We start from the raw sequence: 20152 nt of genomic DNA, 5'->3' as shown, positions 1-20152 counted from the left end.
CTTAAATTTTCATTGTTACGCAGATGATACCCAGCTTTATCTATCCATGAAGCCAGAGGACACACACCAATTAGCTAAACTGCAGGATTGTCTTACAGACATAAAGACATGGATGACCTCTAATTTCCTGCTTTTAAACTCAGATAAAACTGAGGTTATTGTACTTGGCCCCACAAATCTTAGAAACATGGTGTCTAACCAGATCCTTACTCTGGATGGCATTACCCTGACCTCTAGTAATACTGTGAGAAATCTTGGAGTCATTTTTGATCAGGATATGTCATTCAAAGTGCATATTAAACAAATATGTAGGACTGCTTTTTTGCATTTACGCAATATCTCTAAAATCAGAAAGGTCTTCTCTCAGAGTGATGCTGAAAAACTAATTCATGCATTTATTTCCTCTAGGCTGGACTATTGTAATTCATTATTATCAGGTTGTCCTAAAAGTTCCCTAAAAAGCCTTCAGTTAATTCAAAATGCTGCAGCTAGAGTACTGACGGGGACTAGAAGGAGAGAGCATATCTCACCCATATTGGCCTCTCTTCATTGGCTTCCTGTTAATTCTAGAATAGAATTTAAAATTCTTCTTCTTACTTATAAGGTTTTGAATAATCAGGTCCCATCTTATCTTAGGGACCTCGTAGTACCATATCACACCAATAGAGCGCTTCGCTCTCAGACTGCAGGCTTACTTGTAGTTCCTAGGGTTTGTAAGAGTAGAATGGGAGGCAGAGCCTTCAGCTTTCAGGCTCCTCTCCTGTGGAACCAGCTCCCAATTCAGATCAGGGAGACAGACACCCTCTCTACTTTAAGATTAGGCTTAAAACTTTCCTTTTTGCTAAAGCTTATAGTTAGGGCTGGATCAGGTGACCCTGAACCATCCCTTAGTTATGCTGCTATAGACGTAGACTGCTGGGGGGTTCCCATGATGCACTGTTTCTTTCTCTTTTTGCTCTGTATGCACCACTCTGCATTTAATCATTAGTGATTGATCTCTGCTCCCCTCCACAGCATGTCTTTTTCTTGGTTCTCTCCCTCAGCCCCAACCAGTCCCAGCAGAAGACTGCCCCTCCCTGAGCCTGGTTCTGCTGGAGGTTTCTTCCTGTTAAAAGGGAGTTTTTCCTTCCCACTGTAGCCAAGTGCTTGCTCACAGGGGGTCGTTTTGACCGTTGGGGTTTTACATAATTATTGTATGGCCTTGCCTTACAATATAAAGCGCCTTGGGGCAACTGTTTGTTGTGATTTGGCGCTATATAAAAAAATTGATTGATTGATTGATTGAATATAGTTGATGGGTCGTTGAACACTGACAAAGAGCTATGTTGCAATATCATAATACACCGGACCGAGACACCCATCTCTCCCCAGCCATGTGCCTTTTCGGGAGGCCCATAAGGGATTTCATTCCCATCCATCCAGGCAAATACCAACCTCACCCGACATGGCGTTTGACGCTTGTGGCCAAGGGGAAGCACTGCGCAACCACCACATGCGTGATGCCGAATGCCTCTCTGAACACACCCGCACATTACCCCCCTTAAAGGTCGGTGACCCTGTCCGCATCCAAAACCAAACCGGCCCTCACCCAACCAAGTGGGACAAGACCGGTGTTGTCATCGAAGTGCGACAGTTCAATCAGTATGTGATTCGGATTGACGGATCGGGCCATGTCACCCTGCGTAATCGCCAGTTCCTTCGGCGATACACCCCAGTTATCCAGAGGGATCACTTGATGATGGCCCCTGGTTTGCCATTGATGGTCCAGCTTGACAAGACCCACAGGGCCCCGCCTGAGGTGATAACACACTGGCCATCTGCATCTCCGATACCGGCAATCCCAGCACCTGCCGATACTCCTCCTGCAGGCACAGTGAAGCCTACAACCCCGGACTGCTCACGAGGAATATCCACGCCGCGATCACCAGGCCCTTCTCCGCCGCAGACTGATTGCGTCCCAGCCACTGGACACATGCCCGAGCCCTCAGAGCTCTCCAGGACTTCAACTCACGAGGACTCAAAGAGAATGTACTCCCAACCACTGCTGCTAGGCGTTGTACCTGCCATGGCCTGCCCCCTCCCCCTTAGCTTATATGGTGGCCGCTGTGATGCTTGGGAAGAGGGTAGTCTATCCCTGTGACCCTTCATTATCCATTGTCCTCTTTCATTTAAATTTGATACACTTCTTTTATGACTACCAGTGATTGTGCTTCGAATATCAGTCTTTGCCATATCATTCCAAAGACTTGGGGGGCATATAGGATTATAGTTGTAGTACATGTTACGGATAAATATCTGTTAATGGGTGACTGTACAGCTATTGTACATAATTACACGTCATTCTGTGTTGTAACACCCACGTTTGTATCTTGCAAAATAAACGTGTGAGCATTGCTCGCTGGCAAGTTGAGTAAAGAGTTCAGCACTCATTTATAAAAGACCATAGCTGACTAAGGGTGCAGGCCACATCACCCCTGTGAAAATGTGCACAATTACAACAAATTTGGCTCACTCAGGGCACATGGAAATACAAGCATTCGAAAACCTAAATTTTGTGATTTTGCCATTTTGACCCCAAATTTCCAGGACCCCTTAAAAAAAAAAAAAAAAAAAAAAAAAAAAAAGTGGACCCTATTCAGGATACAAAATGTGATTTCTGTTCAGTTCTAACATACATCTACCCATAAAAAAAAATTTTCTGAAGGGGTCATGAATCACCCTCTAATAGAAACCTGCCTGACTCTTAACTGGCTCTTAAGAAAATCCTCCTCTATACCACATCATCATGAAGCTGTATAAGTGTGGGTACAAAATATTCACATATGAAATCAACAATAATGATAATGATCGGAAGTGAAAAAACATGGACAGCAAAAACAATCATTGGCCACCTTTTCCCCTCCCTAGAGGACCTCTTTAGCACCTTCAGCCATAGACTGAGACCACCGAGGTGCACCACAGAATGCCATAGGACGTCTTTCCTACCTGTGACAGACTCTATAATTCCTCCCCTTCTGCAGGATGAATACATAATGAACAGTTATGTGCAATATTGTCAAACATCTTGTGCAAGTGTCTTCCAGTCATGTTGCATAAATTTGTTGTATTTAAAAAACACATTGTTCACTGTTTAGTTTCTGTATTCTGACAAAATAATTCCCTTTGCGATAAATAAAGCCAATCTTATATTTATAAATGCCGAATTTCATTGTCAGCACACAAACAACTGAACCAATCTCATCAGGTTAGATAAGTTCTCCTGCTCCAATTTTCTGATCCATCAACAAAGAATGAGAGGAATTTCATATAAATACCAGGGTGCACTCCTGTCTCACTATCAAATATGTCACGTGATTTCTGGGTTTGACTCACCAAAACAAAAAGTCCTCAAACACAAAACCAGATTAGGTTATTAAACAGAAAGTTTCAAACAGGGATTTTCACTTTCCACTTCCATGTTCTGTAAGTATATTTCATATTAAAGAATACCCAAAGACTCTGATGACTCAGCATCACTCACTTCCACAGCACCAAAACGTACAGGTACACACACGGTTTTATACAAAGTTTCAATCCAGACACCCTGGTAGAGCATGTGTACATGCACACATAAGGAGGCTGGGACTTCTGTGGCCCAAAGGGCACCCATTAGTAACCCTCATTCTATCACCACGTCAAGAATCACCAAGTTTTATACATTTTTTTTTATTTAATTATCATTTAACAAATAAATCTTTACTTGAGCAGCAAAGATATCTGGTGTGAAATAAAAGGAATTGAGGTGTTTTTGCAGCATAAACAGAAATCGACTGTTTCACGAAAACAAAGTGTACAGATGTAGAGGAGATGGGCGACTTAACTATTCAAAATATCACATTCTGATGTCCGACACCTACTGAAAACTAACTATACTGATAAGGAATCACGCTGCACAGTTTTACCACAGACAGATTGTGCAAACTGTCAGTGTTTGATTAAATAAAGATGAGTGCAGTGTAAAATATACTCAAAGGTGGAGGTTAAATTCTGACTTTTTTTATGTGCAGTGGATTTCAGGTCCTCTCTCTGATAACAGGAAAAGATATTTCATTACCCCCATCAACACTAGTTGCTCAACTGAGCTGCTCAGAGCCATTTACAGTCAGCCACCCTGAAAGACGGCAGAGGTAACGCGAGTGTGATCACCATTTGTAAATCTGATGCCCTTGTGGACTTATTTGGACATTGGCTCACTTCCAATGAGACTGATCCACTGACAGCGTCCGTCTGAGCCATTAATCTGCCTGCTGGTTGGAAATTAATATGGAACCCCTTTCACCCGGCAGTCACACACTCTTAAAACAGACCTGATTGAATTAGTGACCAAAAATATATATATAAAAAACCCTCAGTGCTGGCAGATTTAGCCTGGAAGGTTACAACAGGCTACACAGTACGTAAAGTACAGCGGCAATGACAGAAAAGACAACAGGCCAAAAACCACAAGACAGGCACGTGACCAAGCAATTAGAACACTTGTTTAGACAGCAGAAGACGCCTGGTACATGTCATGTGGAGAGCATCCTGCATAAAACTTGTGCCTAATCACCATGAGCCATCTCAGATCTGCTGTTGTGTCAAGTGGAAAAAAAAAGAAAAAGAAGCTACTGAAGAAACCTCCTTTTATACAAAGCAGAGGCGTAACAAGTTGCAGTCTCTAAAAGTCACCAAAGTCAAAAAGAATTTTTCAATGTCAACGCACTTCCAAAGAGATGTGTTGGCATTCTGAAACTGGTCAAAACAAACCAAAGCAGCTTCTCCTAACCCCTGTGTGAGAAAGCAGGTTCGACAAACCTCGAGTGTAAACCTGAACTCAGGGTTAACTAACCCTGAAGTCATCAATGAGTTTTCAGTTTAAGAACAGGTGATCAAAGTTCACTTGATGCTAAGTCCAGTTAACCGTAAAAGCATGTGCATGAGAAGTTTTAAAAAGTAGGGTGGGATTGCTTATACCCTCTGCAAACTGCTGGAGGTGTTCGCAGGGGGTGGGTACACTCATCCACATGTTGTGGGATTGTCCACAAATTCAGTGCTTTTGGTTGGAGAGCCATCGACATATTGAACAAATTGTTAAACATAAAGTGCCATTTTCTCAGAGGCTTTTTGTGATCGGGGATCCATCACCTTTGCAAGACTCCCCGTTTAATGATAAGGAATGGACTTAGACTGTCTTGTTGTTGGGACGAAAACTTATAATATCCTACTGGAAATCTCCAACAGCCCCTCCGGTGGCTCAGGGAGCTGGGCAAACTAGCTGCATTGAAACGCCTTTCATATAAACTACTGGACAGAATGGACTGTTTCTATCTCAAATGGAGTGCCTATTTCTCCTTTATAGGAACTTCAGGTTGAATGCCTATGATGCTAAGGTGGTTGGACTAAATGCAATTAATTAGTGTGGAAGTGTTCTCTTAAACCCTTTACCTCTCGAGGTGAGGGATTTGAGCCACGTCCTTGGTTCATTTAATTTAAATTTGCTTAAGAATTAATCCAAGTTTTAGTTACATATAAGTATAAATGATTAAACTCTGAAAACGGAATTTACTGCCGATCTTGAGAATAAATATTCAGCCAGTATATAATCATGTTCAAACGAAGTAAAAATCCAAAAACGGAACCTTTTAGGCCAAAGCTTAAAGCAAGGACTCGACACGACTTTTGATGCATCACTCTCACCGCTAATTGCAATGCTCTCATCCTCACTGGGTATGTATTTTTTTTTTTATTGTTACTATTCTATTTAAGTATTTTAATACTTTCATTTATCTACTTAATTTTCTTTTGTTTCTGCATAGTGGTGTACAGTTCTTTCACTGCCTCGCTATGTTCTGTATGTTATATTACCACAGGCTTTTAAGGTGGCAGTAATTAAACCATTACTTAAAAAGCCATCACTTGACCCAGCTATCTTAGCTAATTATAGGCCAATCTCCAACCTTCCTTTTCTCTCAAAAATTCTTGAAAGGGTAGTTGTAAAACAGCTAACTGATCATCTGCAGAGGAATGGTCTATTTGAAGAGTTTCAGTCAGGTTTTAGAATTCATCATAGTACAGAAACAGCATTAGTGAAGGTTACAAATGATCTTATTATGGCCTCAGACAGTGGACTCATCTCTGTGCTTGTTCTGTTAGACCTCAGTGCTGCTTTTGATAGTGTTGACCATAAAATTTTATTACAGAGATTAGAGCATGCCATAAGGTATTAAAGGCACTGCGCTGCAGTGGTTTGAATCATATTTATCTAACAGATTACAATTTGTTCATGTAAATGGGGAATCTTCTTCACAGACTAAAGTTAATTATGGAGTTCCACAAGGTTCTGTGCTAGGACCAATTTTATTCACTTTATACATGCTTCCCTTAGGCAGTATTATTAGACGGTATTGCTTAAATTTTCATTGTTACGCAGATGATACCCAGCTTTATCTATCCATGAAGCCAGAGGACACACACCAATTAGCTAAACTGCAGGATCGTCTTACAGACATAAAGACATGGATGACCTCTAATTTCCTGCTTTTAAACTCAGATAAAACTGAAGTTATTGTACTTGGCCCCACAAATCTTAGAAACATGGTGTCTAACCAGATCCTTACTCTGGATGGCATTACCCTGACCTCTAGTAATACTGTGAGAAATCTTGGAGTCATTTTTGATCAGGATATGTCATTCAATGCGCATATTAAATATGTAGGACTGCTTTTTTGCATTTACGCAATATCTCTAAAATTAGAAAGGTCTTGTCTCAGAGTGATGCTGAAAAACTAATTCATGCATTTATTTCCTCTAGGCTGGACTATTGTAATTCATTATTATCAGGTTGTCCTAAAAGTTCCCTGAAAAGTCTTCAATTAATTCAAAATGCTGCAGCTAGAGTACTAGCGGGGACTAGAAGGAGAGAGCATATCTCACCCATATTGGCCTCTCTTCATTGGCTTCCTGTTAATTCTACAATAGAATTTAAAATTCTTCTTCTTACTTATAAGGTTTTGAATAATCAGGTCCCATCTTATCTTAGGGACCTCATAGTACCATATCACCCCAATAGAGCGCTTTGCTCTCAGACTGCAGGCTTACTTGTAGTTCCTAGGGTTTGTAAGAGTGGAATGGGAGGCAGAGCCTTCAGCTTTCAGGCTCCTCTCCTGTGGAACCAGCTCCCAATTCGGATCAGGGAGACAGACACCCTCTCTACTTTTAAGATTAGGCTTAAAACTTTCCTTTTTGCTAAAGCTTATAGTTAGGGCTGGATCAGGTGACCCTGAACCATCCCTTAGTTATGCTGCTATAGACTTAGACTGCTGGGGGGTTCCCATGATGCACTGAGTGTTTCTTTCTCTTTTTGCTCTGTATGCACCACTCTGCATTTAATCATTAGTGATTGATCTCTGCTCCCCTCCACAGCATGTCTTTTTCCTGGTTCTCTCCCTCAGCCCCAACCAGTCCCAGCAGAAGACTGCCCCTCCCTGAGCCTGGTTCTGCTGGAGGTTTCTTCCTGTTAAAAGGGAGTTTTTCCTTCCCACTGTCGCCAAGTGCTTGCTCACAGGGGGTCGTTTTGACCGTTGGGGTTTCTCCGTAATTATTGTATGGCTTTTGCCTTACAATATAAAGCGCCTTGGGGCAACTGTTTGTTGTGATTTGGCGCTATATAAATAAAATTGATTGATTATATTGACAAAAAACAAATAAAGTGCTAATCAATCAATCAATCAATCAATCGGCTTTGACTAAAACAAACAAGCATCATTCATTCGTTTTTGGATTTGGCGCATTATACTGTTGCTTGGCTCTCACTGCGGTATTGTATCACTTCCTGTTCCGGAGCACAGCGGTGTTTTTCTGTATCTGTTAGCTGTTTAATCTGCGCAGTTAGATTGATCTAGTTATCTAGATTACGATTTGTTTCCCAGTGTAATCTTTACGTGCCTTAAGTAAAGCACTCCTTCTGCTGAATCACCTCTAAATTATTTACACATTATTCACTTTGCGTGTTTTTAGGAATCCGCTAGCTTAGCGTAGCTACTAGCTCTTAGCCGATTTAGCATGGCGGCTTCTCCCGTCTGTCCCGCACTTTTCTGCTCTGGGTGTGAAATGTTTAGTTATTCCTCGGCCTCCTTCAGCAGTAACGGTACTTGTAATAAGTGTAGCTTATTCGTAGCTTTGGAGGCCAGGCTGGGCGAATTGGAGACTCGGCTCCACACCGTGGAAAATTCTACAGCTAGCCAGGCCCCTGTAGTCGGTGCGGACCAAGGTAGCTTAGCCGCCGTTAGTTACCCCCTGGCAGATCCCGAGCAGCCGGGAAAGCAGGCCGACTGGGTGACTGTGAGGAGGAAGCGTAGCCCTAAACAGAAGCCCCGTGTACACCGCCAACCCGTTCACATCTCTAACCGTTTTTCCCCACTCGACGACACACCTGCCGAGGATCAAACTCTGGTTATTGGCGACTCTGTTTTGAGAAATGTGAAGTTAGCGACACCACCAACCATAGTCAATTGTCTTCCGGGGGCCAGAGCAGGCGACATTGAAGGAAATTTGAAACTGCTGGCTAAGGCTAAGCGTAAATTTGGTAAGATTGTAATTCACGTCGGCAGTAATGACACCCGGTTACGCCAATCGGAGGTCACTAAAATTAACATTAAATCGGTGTGTAACTTTGCAAAAACAATGTCGGACTCTGTAGTTTTCTCTGGGCCCCTCCCCAATCGGACCGGGAGTGACATGTTTAGCCACATGTTCTCCTTGAATTGCTGGCTGTCTGAGTGGTGTCCAAAAAATGAGGTGGGCTTCATAGATAATTGGCAAAGCTTCTGGGGAAAACCTGGTCTTGTTAGGAGAGACGGCATCCATCCCACTTCAAGAAATACACATAAAACCCACTAAAATGCTGTAGTATATGTGCCAGGCCTGTATGTGGCGCTGTGACAGAAGAAGCTGTGGAGAATGCACATAACTGGTGTAAAGAGCTAATCCATGTAGCAGCAGAAGCGAGAACGTTACAAAGCGGCACACTGAGTAAAACAAAGCCTTTTAAGAGAAAGAGAGTTCGTTGGCTGTTCTTATCAACTCTGTGCATCTCAAATAGACATGTATATTTAAAGTAAAGCAGTGTGTTCATCTGTTTTTAAAAACAGACAGCGCTGTGTGTTGGTCCCCTCTCCCCCTCTCTCCACCTCGCAGATAAAGTGAATGGACAGGCACTTTCAGTGAATGAAGTTTAATTATTCCAAAAAAAAAAAAAAAAAGCCTTTATTTAGGCCGATTCTTTATCAGATTTGACCAGGATCCATCTATTCAGATTCATCTATTCATCAACAGGGTGCACAGAGGATTTATCAATTAGGCTTTTGCAGAAAACCTGCACTACACAACCTAGTTTTTCACAGGCTGCGTTCACATGCACGCGTAACCCACTGTCTGAGTATTCTGCCAACCACTGGCACCTGCAGTCTGGGAATGACATGAAAATAAATAAATAAATAAATGGTAACACACTAAAATATGACGTATAGTGTAGAATGTTACCCCCGTCAGTGACTGTAATATGAGGTATAGTGTAGACTGTGTTACCCCCGTCAGTGACTGTAATATGTGGTATAGTGTAGACTGTGTTACCCCCGTCAGTGACTGTAATATGTGGTATAGTGTAGACTGTGTTACCCCCGTCAGTGACTGTAATATGTGGTATAGTGTAGACTGTGTTACCCCCGTCAGTGACTGTAATATGAGGTATAGTGTAGACTGTGTTACCCCCGTCTGTGACTGTAATATGAGGTATAGTGTAGACTGTTACCCCCATCAGTGACTGTAATATGAGGTATAGTGTAGACTGTGTTATCCCCGTCAGTGACTGTAATATGAGGTATAGTGTAGAATGTTACCCCCATCAGTGACTGTAATATGAGGTATAGTGTAGACTGTGTTATCCCTGTCAGTGACTGTAATATGAGGTATAGTGTAGACTGTGTTATCCCTGTCAGTGACTGTAATATGAGGTATAGTGTAGACTGTGTTATCCCCGTCAGTGACTGTAATATGAGGTATAGTGTAGACTGTGTTACCCCCGTCAGTGACTGTAATATGAGGTATAGTGTAGAATGTTACCCCCATCAGTGACTGTAATATGAGGTATAGTGTAGACTGTGTTATCCCCGTCAGTGACTGTAATATGAGGTATAGTGTAGACTGTTACCCCCGTCAGTGACTGTAATATGAGGTATAGTGTAGACTGTGTTACCCCCGTCAGTGACTGTAATATGAGGTATGGTGTAGAATGTTACCCCCGTCAGTGACTGTAATATGAGGTATAGTGTAGACTGTTACCCCCGTCAGTGACTATAATATGAGGTATGGTGTAGAATGTTACCCCCGTCAGTGACTATAATATGAGGTATGGTGTAGAATGTTACCCCCGTCAGTGACTGTAATATGAGGTATGGTGTAGAATGTTACCCCCGTCAGTGACTGTAATATGAGGTGTAGTGTAGACTGTGTTACCCCCGTCAGTGACTATAATATGAGGTATGGTGTAGAATGTTACCCCCGTCAGTGACTGTAATATGAGGTGTAGTGTAGACTGTGTTACCCCCGTCAGTGACTATAATATGAGGTATGGTGTAGAATGTTACCTCCATCAGTGACTGTAATATGAGGTGCAGACTCAAACATTCACTGGGTGTTGTGTCTGTTGTCTCAGTCTGTGATCTAACTGCAATGAGTGAGGAAGTCCTTTTAGTCACAGCTTCACTCGGTGATTGACGACTGCCCCAGAAGTGACATTTTATTGATTTAGATGCAATCACTGGCACCAACAAGGCTGGTTATGAGTAATGAATTGGTCCACATGCATCTGGTAACCATGGCAAGAACAGTGTAATACTCCTCAACTTTACAAGTATTTGGCTATTAATTTAACATTAATCATTGCCGTTTTACAAACTTTTTTTTTTGGTTTGTTTTTTTTGCAAGGCATCACTCATCATAATACATGCAAACCTTAAATCAGCAAGATTAACGTTACACACTGAATTACACTGCAAAGAACATTTTACATGCCACAGTACATTACAATTACACTATTATTGGAGAACACGCAGAAATCAATGGAACTGTCCACCTTGATCCCAAAACGAGTCTGTACATTTATCATTTCCTTTTTCTTGTTTATTAATATCTGGACACCAACACAAATATAATCTATCATAAACCTTAATTTGCTCGCCAGTTGTGCGCCCATGTCAGCGCAGAATGACGCACAAACAAATTAACCAAGTTAATAAAACACCGGTCATACAGCATATTTATATTAGTAATCCGATGATTATAACAGGTTTGTAGATGACTAGTCAAAGAGCGTGTTTATACACTGACGAAAACTGACATTTCTCCACTACAACCTGCTTATTTCAGTATTTTAAAGAGTTAACTCGGACTCCCGTGACTGAGACGTTTATATCTCGGTCCGTGAGGTTTATTTGTCTTAGTAAAGAATGACTCAGTAAATGGGAGAGGTGGCCATTTTCAAATGACGTGTTAGCTAGCTGCTAGCTAGCCCCGGGAGGCTTTTTTTTTTTTTGGTTCTCGGTTCTGGTCTGTACCGAACAGGACGGCGATCAACGATCAGATAACGACTACATTTAAGGACAGTTAACCCACAATGGAGCGTAATTAATAAACGGGGTGCGTGAATGAATGAGCACATGTTGTCGGCGAGCGGGCGGGGCGCGCACAAACGCGCACTTCAGGCGCGCGTACCTCGGGATGGTTCGGAGGTCTCCGGTTCCTTTGGTTCCATCCGGCGGGGAGAACCACACCTCCAGCAGCTTCTCAGTCCCCTCGAAGAAATGTGCACCGTTATCTTCCATCAGGAGACAACAGAGACCCAGCAAAAATACAAAACGTCGACTGTAACGTTTTCAGTTTACTTAATCCCTCCTCGGTCGGGTGTAATTTCTTGAGGTACAGTCCTTTAAGTAATCCGGGTGTTAATTTTCTTGAGTTGCCGTCTTCCCTTTTGCAGAGAATACAGATAGCGAGTGCTAGCTAATATCGCCGGCCATACTGTGTAAAGCGCCGAGCAACGACGGCGCCGAGTTTTTATCCGAGCTCCCTGACGTCACTCCGATCCGTCAGCCAATCCGCTCACCGACCTGCAGTTTGTAATATACCATTGGTTGAGCACATCTGCCAATCTCTGAAAAGACAAACAGTGTGCATGCTGCATTCCAGGCGGCTCGGATCTCGAACACTTGACTTCCCACGTGAGTAGTGGCGCGCGTTCACGAACAGCCGTTCCTCTGACGTCATTCAGTATGGCAGGTATTTCTCTGAATGGAGGGTGAAATAAAAAGTGTTACCAATACACTAACAAAAAGTATGTTTTTTTTTAAGAATCAAATTTAAGGACCGCCCATCTCTGTGGATAGCTCCTGATTTTGAACTGGTTATCCCCTGAGATATATATATATTGATTGCACTGGGGTGCACAGTAGGCATCCAAACAGATTTTTAAAGCATCACAATACTGGGGGGGAGGGGGGTCCTGTTCACTGGACACGTTTACAAAAGAAGTCTATATTAAAGAAGTCTATATTAAAGAAGTCTATATTGTGGATTGTAGGCGAAGTGATGAATCCAAGGTATTGCTTTTACTGATATGTCTGTACATCAAAAACGATTGGACGGATTTCCTTCAGACCTGGCGGGAATTTTACTTGGATAGATATCTAGAGGTGATTATATTTTGGAGTGGTTTGCTCAAAGGCCAAGAAAAGAAAACATGGTACAAAAAACAAATTTTTTTCAATATCTCAACAACTAAGAAGCCAAGGAGAAATTTGGTGGGAATATTACCTGGATAGATATTTAGAGGCAACTAGATTTAGTTTAGAGTTCAGACTAATTAACTCAAAGGTCACAGGTCAAAGTCAAGAAAAACTTGGTTTGAAACCACTTTTTTTTAATATCTCAACAATCAAGCCAGGATGGCTCTAAAGCATATACTAATCAGCAAAATATTAGTGGTTGATTGGTATGAATAATTTCATAATGAAGTCACACGTAGTCAAAAATACCATGGCAGATAGGTTTATATTTACTTGTCCATTTATAATGTGATGTGCAGAGTGTGCAGGGTCGGTCTGCATCAGCCCAGATGGTGCGTTTTCATATCCCTTCCCTCATAAATCAATAATCGCATTCATCTTTAGGCTCTAGTAATTAGTCAGTTTCAAATTTTAAAAGCAATCCTGTTAATATTATTTTAAACCAAAAGTGAGTTTAGGTCAGCAACACAGCTGGTTGTTTTTATTTCCAAGAGCAGCATCAGAACACAAACTACATGCTTCGATGGGTATTTGCAAATTTACAGATCAAAGTGATCGCTAAACCAGACATGGTGCTACAAATTATCAACATGGGGCTGCTCGGTGCACAAGTGTGCAATTTTCTCAACATGACACCTTTCTACCTAATAAAGTAATTCATTCAGAAAAGATGTCAACAACAACAGAACATTAAGTTTTTTGAACTGACTGATGTTGATAAGAGTTCTGTGTGCACCTGATCCCCTCAGATCTCAGAAGTGAAGCAGAGAAGGGCCTGAGAAGGGGAAGATCAGGGAAGATCAGGAGCTGTGTGTTTTTCTACATGCAGAACTAGAGTTGTGTCAGGAAGAAAGTCATCCTACTGTGGATCTGCTGTGCTGACCTGAAAAACCAGGAGCAGCCAAAAGATATTTCCTGGGGACCAACTCCAGAGGTAGAGATTCTGCCTGGTTCAGACCGGAGCACTCAAAAGAAACCCACACAGACACAAGGAGGACATGCAAACTCCACACAGGAAAGACCAGATGGGAAACAATTCTAGAACCTTCTTGCTGTGAGGCAACAGTGTTAACCACTAATTCACCGTGCCCAAGTCCACCTTCATCACCCTGTCAGACACTCTCGTCACCTCCAGCACACTCTGACTCTCTTTATTCCTGCATTATTTCTCCTCTTGTCCTCACCATGATGTTCCTGGCCTTACTTTCTTTCCATTTGGTCTCTTGTTCACGCAGCACGTCGACCTGTCGTCTCTCCATCATAACAGCCAACTCTCTTCCTTTAACATTCACACTGCCAATGTCCTGTATTGTCTTTTATTGTGAGTTTTCATAATAAAGACTATCCTACATTAGAACATCACCAAATGTTTCCTTTTATCGCTTTCTTTTACACTGTGATAGTTTTTTTTTTCTCTGAGATAATGCCTTATGACATCACCTTTCACTGGCACTTGGTTGCGTGCACAGAGCCTAACCCTCGGGCTCTGTGGTTGTGTGTCTGTTTTATTGTTGGCAGGAGGATACATTAAAAACACAGTGTACACAGACAGCACAGGACATCCATCCATTTTCTATACCTGCTTACTCTAATTAAGGGTCACGTGGGGTCTGGAGCCTATCCCAGCAGTCAGGACAGGACATACAGTGAGGAAAATAAGTATTTGAACACCCCACGGTTTTGCAAGTTCTCCCACTTAGAAATCATGGAGGAGTCTGAAATTTTTATCTTAGGTGCATGTCCACTGTGAGAGAAATAATCTAAAAAAAAAAAAAATCCAGAAATCACAATGTATGATTTTTTTAATAAGTTATTTGTATGTTACTGCTGCAAATAAGTATTTGAACACCTACCAACCAGCAAGAATTCTGGCTCACACAGACCTGTTAATTTTTCTTTAAGAAGCCCTCTTATTCTGCACTCTTTACCTGTATTAATTGCACCTGTTTGAACTTGTTACCTGTATAAAAGACACCTGTTCACACACTCAATCAATCACACTCCAACCTGTCCACCATAGCCAAGACCAAAGAGCTGTCTAAGGACACCAGGGACAAAACTGTAGACCTGCACAAGGCTGGGATGGACTACAGGACAACAGGCAAGCAGCTTGGTAGAAGACAACAACTGTTATGATTATTTATTAGAAAGTGGAAGAAACACAAGATGACTGTCAATCTCCCTCGGTCTGGGATTCCATGCAAGATCTCACTTTGTGGGGTAAGGATGATTCTGAGAAAGCTCAGAACTACACAGGAGGACCTGGTCAATGACCTGAAAAGAGCTGGGACCACAGTCACAAAGATTACATTAGTAACACATGATGCCGTCATGGTTTAAAATCCTGCAGGGCAGCAAGGTCCCCCTGCTCAAGCCAGCACATGTCCAGGCCCATTTGAAGTTCACCAGTGACCATCTGGATGATCCAGAGGAGGCATGGGAGAAGGTCATGTGGTCAGATGAGACCAGAATAGAGCTTTTTGGAATCAACTCCATTTACCATGTTTAGAGGATGAGAACAACCCCAAGAAAACCATCCCAACCGTGAAGCATGGGGGTGGAAACATCATACTCTGGGGATGCTCTTCTGCAAAGGGGACAGGACGACTGCACCGTATTGAAGGGAGGATGGATGGAGTCATGTATTGTGAGATTTTGGCAAACAGCCTCCTTCCCTCAGTAAGAGCATTGAAGATGGGTCATGGCTGGGTCTTCAGCATGACAATGACCCCAAACACACAGCCAGGACAACTAAGGAGGGGCTCCGTAAGAAGCATTTCAAGGTCCTGGAGTGGCCTGGCCAGTCTCCAGACCTGAACTCAATAGAAAATCTTTGGAGGGAGCTGAAGCTTCTAAGTGAGAGAACTTGCAAAATCGCAGGGTGTTCAAATACTTATTTTCCTCACTGTAAGTGAAGAAAATAATCATTTAATTTTGTCTTGGACTGAAACTCAGGAGCAGATCTGGGGAAAATTTTTCAATTGACAAGTGTCATTTATGACATCATAATGTGAGTCTGTAAAGAGGAGCAGTCATGTGTCAGATGATGCCTAATCTCCCAATAAACTGGAAGAAGAAAAAGAAGTTTCTTTGCATCCACACAGCAAAACTTGTGTAGCCTGTAAGTACCACATCCAGACCGCCTGCCAGATCTGTTCTGCATGCACTCATGTATGCTCAGAAAGGATCTGGCCGGTGGTATGGATCTGATACTGGCATTTTTCTTTGCTGTCTACTGCTTCAGTTTCTCTTGCAGGTTGTAATTTGTTTGCAGCTTTATTTTTGATTTATGTATTTTTGCTGCAGATGATATGTTCTTTGTGTTTATTCCTCCCTTTAATAAAGCATTTTACATGATCATGACTCATTCTAAGCATCATTCATTTGGGACATTGTTGCAGGAATTCTGGACTTCATGTCTCAAACTGTCCAAACATTTCCATTGTGTCGTGAGTTTGTGTTTGCAGTAAATCTGCCATGAAGCTGGGACAAGGGAGCCAGAATTGCGGCTGGTCTGCTCTGGCAGTACGTAGCAGTGAATGTGACAGATGTAGTCTGAGAACTCAGTGATTTCTCCAGGCCCGGCAGTGCCCCGACTCTGGAATAGGCTCCAGTGTCAAGTCTGGATCCCTGATGGCAAAAGCAGAAGGAAATGAATAAATCAAATCCACAAAAACATCTGTACTCATCCATATTCTGACCTGTTTAAATAAAACATCATACAAAATTTGACATGTTTTACTGATGTTCAATTCTTTGTCAATTTTTTTTCGTCACGTACTGCATGAATAACCATGGATGGCATCCCAAGCCTTTTTCACGCATTCATTGTCTGTATCTGCTTTGTGTTAGTCAGTGATTGTGAGTGAGGATGGAACTGATCAATGGTCAAAGTCATGCAGAACCATACAGTTGTACGTAAAAGTTTGGGCACCCTGATGATTTTCATGATTTTCCTTTATAAATCATTGGTTGTTTGGATCAGAAATTTCAGTTAAATATATCATATAGCAGACAAACACACTGATATTTGAGAAGTGAAATGAAGTTTATAGGATTTACAGAAAGTGTGCAATAATTCTATAAACAAAATTAGGCAGGTGCATAAATTTGGGCACCCCAACAGAAAAAATACATCAATATTTAGTAGATCCTCCTTTTGCAAAAATAACACCCTCTAAATGCTTCCTATAGCTTCCAATGAGAGTCTGGATTCTGGTTGAAGGTATTTGGGACCATTCTTCTTTACAAAACATCTCAGGTTTGTTGGTTTCTGAGCATGGACAGCCCGCTTAAAATCACACCACAGATTTTCAATAATATTCAGGTCTGAGGACTGAGATGGCCATTCCAGAATGTTGTACTTGTTCCTCTGCATGAATGCCTTAGTAGATTTTGAACAGTGTTTAGAGTCGTCTTGTTGAAAGATCCACCCCGGCGCAACTTCAACTTTGTCACTGATTCATGAACATTGTTCTCAAGAATATGCTGATATTGACTGGAATCCATGTGACCCTCAACTTTAACAAGATTCCCAGTACCTGCACTGCCCACACAGCCCCACAGCATGATGGAACCACCTCCAAATTTTACTGTAGGTAGCAAGTGTTTTTCTTAGAATGCTGTGTTCTTTTTCAGCCATGCATACTGCCCCTTGTTATGTCCAAATAACTCAATTTTAGTTTCATGAGACCTTATTCCAAAATGAAGCTGGCTTGTCCAAATGTGCTTTAACATGCCTCAAGCGACTCTGTCTGTGGCGTGTACACAGAAAAGACTTCCTCTGCATTACAGCATCTCTTTGTGCAAAGTGCACTGTATAGTTGAACGATGCACAGAGACACTATCTGCAGTAAGATCATGTTGTAGGTCTTTGGAGCAGGTCTGTGGGTTGACTATGACTGTTCTCACCATCCTTCACTTCAGCTTATCTGAGATTTTTCTTGGCCTGCCACTTCGGGCCTTAACTACAACCCCTGGCAATAATTATGGAATCACCGGCCTTGGAGGATGTTCATTCAGTTGTTTAATTTTGTAGAAAAAAAGCAGATCACAGGCATGACACAAAACTAAAGTCATTTCAAATGGTAACTTTCTGGCTTTAAGAAACACTATAAGAAATCAGGAAAAATAATTGAGGCAGTCAGTAACGGTTACTTTTTAGACCAAGCAGAGGGAAAAAAATATGGACTCACTCAATTCTGAGGAAAAAATTATGGAATCACCCTGTAAATTTTCATCCCCAAAACTAACACCTGCATCTAAAAAGGAGTGATCACACCTTGGAGAGCTGTTGCACCAAGTGGACTGACATGAATCATGGCTCCAACACGAGAGATGTCAATTGAAACAAAGGAGAGGATTATCAAACTCTTAAAAGAGGGTAAATCATCACGCAATGTTGCAAAAGATGTTGGTTGTTCACAGTCAGCTGTGTCTAAACTCTGGACCAAATACAAACAACATGGGAAGGTTGTTAAAGGCAAACATACTGGTAGACCAAGGAAGACATCAAAGCGTCAAGACAGAAAACTTAAAACAATATGTCTCAAAAATCAAAAATGCACAACAAAACAAATGAGGAACGAATGGGAGGAAACTGGAAAAGCAATCGTGGACTGTGGATGACTGGATGAAAGTCATATTCAGTGATGAATCTCGAATCTGCATTGGGCAAGGTGATGATGATGGAACTTTTGTTTGGTGCCATTCCAATGAGATTTATAAAGATAACTGCCTGAAGAGAACATGTAAATTTCCACAGTCATTGATGAGATGGGGCTGCATGTCAGGTAAAGACACTGGGGAGATGGCTGTCATTACATCATCAATAAATGCACAAGTTTACGTTGATATTTTGGACACTTTTGTTATCCCATCAATTGAAAGGATGTTTGGGGATGATGAAATCATTTTTCAAGATGATAATGCATCTTGCCATAGAGCAAAAACTGTGAAAACATTCCTTGCAAAAAGACACATAGGGTCAATGTCATGGCCTGCAAATAGTCCGGATCTTAATCCAATTGAAAATCATTGGTGGAAGTTGAAGAAAATGGTCCATGACAAGGCTCCAACCTGCAAAGCTGATCTGGCAACAGCAATCAGAGAAAGTTGGAGCCAGATTGATGAAGAGTACTGTTTGTCACTCATTAAGTCCATGCCTCAGAGACTGCAAGCTGTTATAAAAGCAAGAGGTGGTGCAACAAAATACTAGTGATGTGTTGGAGCGTTCTTTTGTTTTTCATGATTCCATAATTTTTTCCTCAGAATTGAGTGATTCCATATTTTTTCCCTCTGCTTGATCTAAAAAGTAACCGTTACTGACTGCCACAATTTTTTTCCTGATTTCTTATAGTGTTTCTTAAAGCCAGAAAGTTGCCATTTGAAATTACTTTAGTTTTGTGTCATGTCTGTGATCTGCTTTTTTTCTACAAAATTAAACAACTGAATGAACATCCTCCGAGGCCGGTGATTCCATAATTTTTGCCAGGGGTTGTAGTACTGTACCTGTGGTCTTCCATTTCCTCACTATGTTCCTAACAGTGGAAACTGACAGCTGAAATCTCTGAGATAGCTTTTTGTATCCTTTCCCTAAACCATGAAGTTGAACAATATTTGTTTTCATGTCATTTAAGAGTTGTTTAGAGGCTCCCATGTTGCCACTCATTAGAAGAGATGCAAAGAGGGGAAACATTTGCAAATGGCCACCTTAAATACCCTTTCTCATGATTGGATTCACCTGTGTAAGGAGGTCAAGGGTAAATGAGCTTATCAAACCAATTTTGTGTTCCAATAATTGGTGCTAAATGTATTCAAATCAATAAAATGACAAGGGTGCTCAAATTTATGCACCTGCCTAATTTTGTATAAATAATTATTGCACACTTTCTGTAAATACTAGAAACTTAATTTCACTTCTCAAATATCAGTGTTTGTCTGCTATATGATATATTTAACTGAAATTTCTGATTCAGACAACCAATGATTTATAGAGGAAATTCATGAAAATTATCAAGGGTGTCCAAACTTTTGCATACAACTGTTTATCACTGAATCACATGGAAATCATTTTCCAAACATGTAAGGTGCAGGTGTTACACTCTGAGTGGCCACTGTATTTGAAATGAGAAGAAGAAAACAATGCATTCTATTTGTGTTTTTCCCAACAAGTGATAAATAACGTTGCTGTTGGTGAAAGCAGGGTTATGTTTTCACTGCCCTGTGTGCGTGTGTGTGTATACAAGGTAACTCAAAAACAGCTGGACGAATTTCTTTCAAACTTGGTGGGAATA

At 41.5% G+C, this 20152-nt stretch overlaps 1 protein-coding gene across 2 annotated transcripts in view; it reads right to left on the bottom strand.

Moving 5' to 3' along the window:
- Positions 1-12127, bottom strand: part of amd1 (adenosylmethionine decarboxylase 1) — a 32383-nt gene extending 20256 nt beyond the window's left edge. Inside the window, exon 1 of one of the 2 annotated variants that reach the window (XM_034161998.1) lies at positions 11788-12127. In XM_034161998.1, coding sequence (XP_034017889.1) covers positions 11788-11897 — 110 coding nt within the window. In that variant the 5' untranslated portion in view covers positions 11898-12127. The remainder of the gene's footprint in view (positions 1-11787) is intronic. The other variant, XM_034161999.1, reaches the window with a different exon arrangement.
- Between the last annotated feature and the right edge of the window lie 8025 nt (positions 12128-20152).

This window comes from Thalassophryne amazonica, chromosome 21 (genome assembly GCF_902500255.1).
Source record: "Thalassophryne amazonica chromosome 21, fThaAma1.1, whole genome shotgun sequence".
In the NCBI taxonomy this organism is placed as follows: Eukaryota; Metazoa; Chordata; class Actinopteri; order Batrachoidiformes; family Batrachoididae; genus Thalassophryne; species Thalassophryne amazonica.
The sequence above is the reverse complement of the archived record's forward strand: the minus strand, read 5'-3'. Positions and strand labels throughout refer to the sequence as shown.